The 7,862-nt window shown below is 46.6% G+C and overlaps 1 protein-coding gene across 1 annotated transcript in view; it reads right to left on the reverse strand.

Moving 5' to 3' along the window:
- The window catches only part of KCNH5 (potassium voltage-gated channel subfamily H member 5), a 163,105-nt gene extending 155,539 nt beyond the window's left edge, over nt 1-7,566 (reverse strand). The window contains exon 1 of the mRNA XM_050336758.1: nt 7,432-7,566. Within this exon, the coding sequence (XP_050192715.1) occupies nt 7,432-7,504 (73 nt within the window). The 5' untranslated portion in view covers nt 7,505-7,566. The remainder of the gene's footprint in view (nt 1-7,431) is intronic.
- Nucleotides 7,567-7,862: the final 296 nt, after the last annotated feature.

A 7,862-nucleotide genomic window follows, 5' to 3' on the forward strand; every position in this document is an offset into this window, starting at 1 on the left:
ATCTAGGAACAAACTCCTAACTCCAGCAAATTTACACAGAGCTGTCCTTCAGAACTATCACCCTTCCACTGCAGAGCAAATGCAGACTAGATCTGACAGGGTCTGTGAAACATCTGGAATTTGCCTTTTTTTGCTAATGTTGTCTTATAAAAGCCCGCAACTACTTAAACTGCTGTCAGCTGATTCTCCTTATAACTACACAAGGTCAGCATATTGCAGCAGACTTGTTTAGAGCAACCTGGAAAACTAGTGGTGATCCCCTACGTGTGTGTGCTAGGGAGGAGTGTCCTAAAAAAGTTCTCCTTTTTAATTTTCTTTTGGCTTTCCTGAGCTAATCTTGGCCCTGACAACGCGTGTTTCTGCTGGTGCTGTTTGTGGTGGCTCCAGCCACATGCTCCAGATGTACTGCATCCCAAAGGAAAAGAGCAAAAATCCTAATCCCTTTTGGAGGGTGCAGCCCTCTGAGATTTGCCTCAATGGGCGCCAACATCCCTCCAGCTCTGGGGTCGGCTGCAGACCAACCTCTGTTCTTGAAGCAGCAACCTCCACCAGCACTTTGTACTCCTTACTCTGAAACCACAGTGCTGTTTTCTAACAAAGCTATTATTTCCCCAGTGTCTTTAAAGCATGCAAAACATCAGTGTCATCCAATTTATCCAGCACATTAAGCGTTGCTTGCCTGAAAAAAAAAATCTCTCAGAGGACTAACTCTTTACGTCACCTTTCTGTGCTAGTGTTGTCTTTATTTAACACTCATATTATGAAAATGCAAAGAGGGCTAAACCCAGAGCAAGGTGCCACCATACTGACTATGTTGAAATGATCTATTTCCTGCCCCAAATAAGTGTTCCTCAAGTGAAACAGAAGACAAATAGTCCAGCATTGGTTGAAATATTAAATCCATGTGTAAGTCACTTAGCTGAGAACACAGCAGCTTTCAGCAATTCAGCAAGCGAGCTTGAGAAGAAAGATTAGGGGCTGCCTGAAATTTACCTCCTGAAAAACTTAAAAAATTAACTGTAATCATTCTGAATGAGAAAGCCCCCCAAACAGCCCCTGCCTGTACTGTGGCACAACATCACTGACCCCAGGAAAAGCTCTGAGGCAATAAGGATGAGACAGCATCCCCATAAGTTGCCTGAAAATTTTCATTTCATCTAATTCTGATCCCAGTTTCTCCCACACACATCCATTTATCCTAGAATTAAACTAATCCTCACCTATCCCGGTTATCATCTAAATGCCACTGCTGAATCTGTTCTCTATTAAAATTATGCAGAACACAACATAGATGTACCGAGACTAAATTTAAACTGGAGCACGCTGTAGCTCTCACTCAAGGCACACAGGCACCCTCAGGGAGCAACCAAAAGCCAGATTTCTAGCATTATACAAACAAGAGTGCTGGCTCCACGCTCCCAGAGGAGAAAATTGTGGTAACGGGAGCTGTTCAGACACAGGGGCTCCTCTTGCAAACACTCAGCCCACAGCCAGTCCTGGCTGCAGTTCCACAGAGCCTGGCTGCATCTCAAAAAAAAACTGCTTCAGCAGAGATTCATCTGCCTCTCCCCTGCTCTCCCCTCTGTGCCAGTGGCTGAAGCAAAGCTATCAACAGGACAGATCCCTGTCCAGCACTGAGGTGATGCTTCAGGCGAGTCTCCTCAGGGGCTGCTCCCAGCCAGAACCCCTGCCAGGTGTGGAATCAGGCCCTGGCCATTTGGGATACCCAGGGCTTGGCATTTACAAATAGCCTGTCACTGAGTGTGCTGCTTAAACAAGTATCATCCTTTCATTTAATTTTATCAGATCAGAAAATCCTATTTCCTTTAGCTTTCCAAGAGAATAACTTAAAATCCCAGTTAACCACCAAACAGCACTGTTTTACAACAGGCTAATTAAATGTATTTCCACAGTTCGCTTCACTTCCTGACATTATTTTTTGACTGTATACTCCCTCCAACAGCAATAAAAAACCCTGTTTACTCCAAAAAAAAAAAAATCAATAATTTTATTTTTTTCCTTCTCTCTCAGGTTGAAACATTAACCTGCGAAGGCAGCAACTCTTGCAGTGACCTCTTGTGGCAACGCTCAGCAGCGCTCAAGCTTTCCCCAAAAGAAAAGGACACCTCTCCCACCGCCCCATCCCACCAGTCACAGGCACAGAACGAACTATAGGAAAGAGAAGAAATATAAGAAATACAAGAAAGAAAAGAAGTTAAAGAAATTAAATAAAGAGACTAGACCCACAATTAGAAATTAGACCACAATGCAGCTGATCAGATCCCAAGGAAATCCATCTTTTCCTTTAAGCAGGGACAGAGCATTCTTTGGGTTTCTAAATTAATACAGTGGCACAGAGCTGCCACAACCATCTTTTTTTATATAAAAAATAAAAAATTTAGACCATGCAAAGCCCCCCCGATTTCAGCAGCAGTCAGATACGCTTGATCTTTCTGCGCTCAGCAAGCCCACTTGAAAAGTAAGGAAAGCAGGGCACTTGCAGTTGAAAACTCCTCACAAATGTCATCTAGTAATGCTTCTCAATGTAAAAATCCACTTTGCATTGATTTACGTATCAGCAGGCACCCTGCAGTCACGGGAATTGCAAAACAAGCCCTGTGCCTTCCAATGCCAAAGGAAGCCCTCATGACATAAGCTCCTTGGTCATCCCTTCAGTTACTTCTGAGCTGAACTGGAGGATGGAAACTTTCACCCCACAGTGTATCATGACTTTTATGTAGGGATTTAGGGAACCACTGAGCTCTGTGGTTTTTTTGGAGGATCCCAAATGACAGACATCCAGTAAACCTGAAGTAACTTGCTTTCAAGTACTTTCTCTCTGTAGCATGTTTAATTTAATTAGTGTCAGATAGAAATGTAGTTCGTTTTAATTTAGGGGAGAGAAGCCCACATGTATTGCCTCCCATGGCAACAACATTTCATCACCCTGCCTGTAAGACAGGTACACTACATAAGCTAGTAAGAAGGACAGAAGAGAAAATAGACACTTATTTTATTCATAGTACCAGTGTAATAAAAATTAAAAGGTGTCTTAGCACTACAGATGTGACTCTTGTTTCCCTGCCCCTTCCTGGGTAACCTGCCTTGACAACAGAGTCACCTGGGAATGCTCACCTGAGTCACAGGGACCCAGCATGGCATAAAGGTCTGTGTAAAGGAACTGCTTTGTAGGAACATGGCATAAAGCTGAAAAAAACCAGGAATTACATGCTAGTTTCATTAAAGCTCCTGCTGAAATTCCCACGTAAGCCTTGCAGAGATAAGATTTCAGCTGTGTCGAAACACACTTGCAAAAGACCCACTTTCCTGAGGAAGTTTCCAAGAGTTATTGTAACAGAACCAATATCCAGTAATGAGGACTCTTGTCAAATAGATAAGATTATATAAACTCTTCCACTAAATTCAGCCCCTCTTCCAAACTGTTAACAGCCTTTACTGCAGATTGCTACAAAGTCCCGGAGTTCCTTTTCTCACAAACTCATCCTCTACCCTAAAAGCGAATTATGATATTAACACACGCTTAATCTTTCTGCTGCTAGATTATGTGAAGGGTGAAGATGGACAGGCAAGACAGGTTTCTCTGCCCCTGTGTGTGTGGCTCAACTCACCAGATGATTCTGCCCATGGGACAGGTCCACAAAGCCCAGCCCTGATCTAGAGACTCGCCCAATTCTGTACCTGCTGCGCTTCTGCGATACTGAGCCGAGGTCAGTACGAGCAGGAGCTCTGAATGCACTGAAGAAGCAAACAATAATATCAGTAATAACAGGCACAGACTGCCGAGAACATCTAAGGAGAGAACATTGCCCGAAGGATGGTCCTTATTAAAAGTCCCAAATACTAATGGCAGTAAAAGGCAGCCACCTTAATGTGATTTAACCCAGTGCTCTCACAAAACACTTCTTCTTTCAGCTCAGCAAAACACCTGGTGCTCTTAAGATCCAGGGCGCAGCCAAGGCTGTAGCGAGATCGTATCAATCTTTGTGAGCCTCAGATAAGCCTCGATTTTCACTGTGCTTTAAAAGAAAAAAAAAAAAAAGATGATTGCGGAGAGTGCACTGAGATCACCCTGAAGACAGGTCTGTGTTTTCTGAGGGCTTGTCCCTTTTACCAACCGCAGTAGCCGCTCTAATGACAGACCCCACTGCTCTCCACAGACTTCATCTCTCCTCAAGTGGAACTCGGCTGTGGTACAGGAAAAAAACCTGCAAAGCAGTTCAGAGGCTGCCATCCACCACCAAAGGCTTTGGGAAGCACCTGTAACCTGCTGCTGTCCAAACACCAAAGTATAATGCTGACCTGAAACACCTCAGAAGCTCCAAGGTGTAAATTCATCTCCAAAAGAGAGGTTCCCCGGGCAAAAGGACACCATGGGACCTCTCCATCACTTTTGACAGCTGCTCCATCCTTCCCAAACACACTGGCTGGGAGAGGAACACCTGGCAGAGCAGCCCAGATGTCCCACTCTCCAGTACAGAGGGCAAAGAGCTATGGCCACCCCATTCCATGGCCACCCCATTCCACAGCCACCCCATTTCACGGCCACCCTGCTCCTTTCTACTCAGCTCTTTGGTGTTTTCCTCCTGACTACACACTTCTTGTGAGCACTTATCCACAGTTTTAACATCATTTGTAGCCAAAGCTGGGGTTGAAAGGAAAGGTTCACAGCATTCCTGAACAGAAAATGCCTAAATAATGCTGAAAATTCAATATATTACTGCTTTTAACACCAGGCTGGCCACCACAGTAAGCCTGCACACCGTGTTCCCACTATGCCCGTTCCCAGTTCTGACTTTCCACATATTAAAATTATTACAATATTTTCTATAAATTTTGTTATTCGGATCCATCTCTGGCAACTCTGAGTAATTTGTCTCCACCTACATTTCATTTTGAAGCCATTGCTTCCATTTCACCTGAAGAAGAGCCTATCTCCTGAAACACCTGCCTGATTTTTCCAGCAGTACCTGTAGCCTAAGAGAAGTTATTACTTCTATTTACAGACCTTCTCCTGGTTGATAGGAAAAGATTTATGATCAAGAAGTGCAATGGGATTGCATAAATGTGACAAAATCTCAAAGGATAACGTTCTTTAACCAGGAAAGTTGACGGAAGGGCTTTTCTTTAGGCTGCTGAAGATGTATTTTAAAAAACAATCATGAGTCTTTCCTTCATCCCATTCCTCAAACTGCCAGTGAAAAATCTCTTGGAAACTGGTAAATCGAAGTATAAAAACAAACCCAGAAGATATTCAGCAGACCAAATCCTTGTCTTCTACTGAGCACTGGCAGAAGACACTTGAACCAGATTTGCCCTACTGTATACTATCAAGTTTGGATTAAACAGAGCCAAATCCAATGAAAATTACTATTTCTATAAAGGATAAATAAGGCTATGTCCTGGATGACAAAAATAAGAGCTAAATCATGCTTCAGGTCACAACACTGACAACTTAGATGAGTTAAAAACACATTCCCAATCTACTTTCCTCTTTGCTGTCCAACGGGGCAGATTTGCCGCTGTAGCATCATGCTTAGGCATCACCAGTGCCAGAGAAAAAGCAGCATGAATGACCAGATCAGCATGATACATGCTCTGAAATTATACCAGGTTAAAAACTGGAGGAGAATACATGCTTTTAAAGTATAATGTTCAAAACCCTTGCGAGCTTTTCCAATTTTTGACATCTCAAAGCTTTACTGAGCTTTCACCAGGGAGGACATGTGATTTAATTAGAGCACGATACAAAAGCATGGCATTCCCAAACCATGTTCCCAGCTCTGCCACTGCCTTGCCACATGACCTTGGGAAATCAGCTGTGATGCCCTGAGCCCCCATTTACGCCACAATTTGAAGAACAGGTTGGGAATGCCTCTGTGTGTCCTCTTCCACAAGGAGCTGTGAAGTGTAATTAAATTCCACCCAGCGCTTTGAAATTGTCAGAGGGAAAGTGCTATATAAACCCCTATTAATTAAGCTTGCATTTAATATTCTGGGAAATAAATACACTATTGCAGGAGGGCAGCTCTTAGTGATTGTGCAGCCACAGAGCTTCAGAGGGAGTCAGCTGCCGACCACAGAACTGACACAGGCAACATGAGAGGGAAGAAGCCCCCCAAAAAACAGCTTATGGCTTAATACATTCTAACATACAACATTTTGTAACAAATTCTAAGTCCTCATCCTGCTGCTGTGGAAGTCCATGAATCACTAATTCACTACCTGCCACCAAAATCAACTCCAAGCCGCACACCAGACCACGTCAGTATGAATGTGAGGCACACCAGGAACCATGCAATAGCAAGGTGGAAGGGAACACTTTTCATCATGATTTCACATCCCATTAGTGTCTTGATTAATACTAAATGTGGCAACCCTTCTCAGTGCTCTGCTCTGGTCACCTTTCCCACTCCTGTCCCCAGATGCAGGCTGGCACAGCTGTGCTTCCCCATGGCAGGGTCGCTCTAAATTTGGGCTGACCAAGTAGTTATGTTTTAGCAAATGCAAAGTCAAGGTCTCTTACATTTCTGCAAATACTCCTATATTTACGTGGTTACGTGCCAATGCAAAAATTACAGATAAAAAAATGAACGTAGCTAGCGCAGGGTTTGCCTAAAGCAGCATCTACATCAGCACACCCAAAGAGACGGTGAGCTGCAAACACATTGTAACTTTGCTGGAGCTGTGCAGTCTTCTCACTCATTGCTTCGCACTGCAAGAAAGGGTGAAATTAACTCCGGCACCAAGGATAACTCGACGCCACGCAGTCCTGAACTAGCCCTCTAAACAGTCACCTAACAGAGGGACCACAGATAAGCAACTGCAGACTGTTCTTTCCATATTTTCTCAGCCACAGGATTAGCATCACCCAAATCACAGTCACTCCCTCACGGCTTTCCCAGTACCTTTGCCACAGACTTTAAAGTGTCACAGAATCGCAAAAACTTTGAACCCCTGAATGGAAACGGTTGCGAGTCTGATCATTACAAAACTAAAGAACAAGAAGGAGGGGTAATTAAACAAAAAAGAAGAATATTAGAAAAGAAGATATTAGAAACGTAAATTAAGACAACTGATTGTCAGAGGCGTCTCACAAAAAGAAGGAAGGGGGAAAAGAAGGATTTAAATTGATAGTAGCGACAGCGATCTAAGTGCGGGAGGGGACAGGGGAAGGACCGCCGGGGGATGGACCGCCGAGGGAAGGACCGCCGGGGGATGCTCCGGCGGAGCCCGGCGGGGCACGGCGGAGCCCGTTCCTTGAAGGCACCGCTTTGGCACGGACTCCTAGGCGCGGCAGGGAGGGACGAAGGGTTGGATGGACGGAGAGACGGACGGACGGACGGACGAACGGTCGGACGGACGGATGGATGCATGCACGCCCGCACGGACGGGTGGAGTGGGGTCTCTCACCGCTGGAGCGCCGGACGATGTTCTCCAGGAAGGTGTTCTGCGGTGCCACCAGCCCTCTCTTGCCCCCCGGCATCCTGCAGCGCCGGGCTCGGGGGCCGGGGGTGCGCGGCGGCAGCGGCGGCAGCGGCGGCGGCGGCGGCGGCGGGGGCCGGCGGCGGCGGGAGCGCCCGGTGCCCGTGAGGAGTCGCGCAGGGGCGGCCGCGGCCGCTCATGGTAGTGGCGCCCCCGCGGCGGCTGCAGCGCGGACTGTGGGGCCGCGCCGCGCTCCGCGCTCCTGCCGCCGCTGCCGCCCGCCCTGCGCCTGCGCCGGCCGGGGACGAGGGGACAGGAGGGATCGGGGAAGGGATGGGAAGGGATGGGAGGAGGGGGTGGAGCGGCGCGGAGGGGCGCGGGGACCCGCGGAGCCCGCGGGGAGTCGGCGGAGGCACCGC

Source organism: Myiozetetes cayanensis, unplaced genomic scaffold (genome assembly GCF_022539395.1).
Source record: "Myiozetetes cayanensis isolate MyiCay16 unplaced genomic scaffold, myiCay2020 scf6-25, whole genome shotgun sequence".
Taxonomy (NCBI): domain Eukaryota; kingdom Metazoa; phylum Chordata; class Aves; order Passeriformes; family Tyrannidae; genus Myiozetetes; species Myiozetetes cayanensis.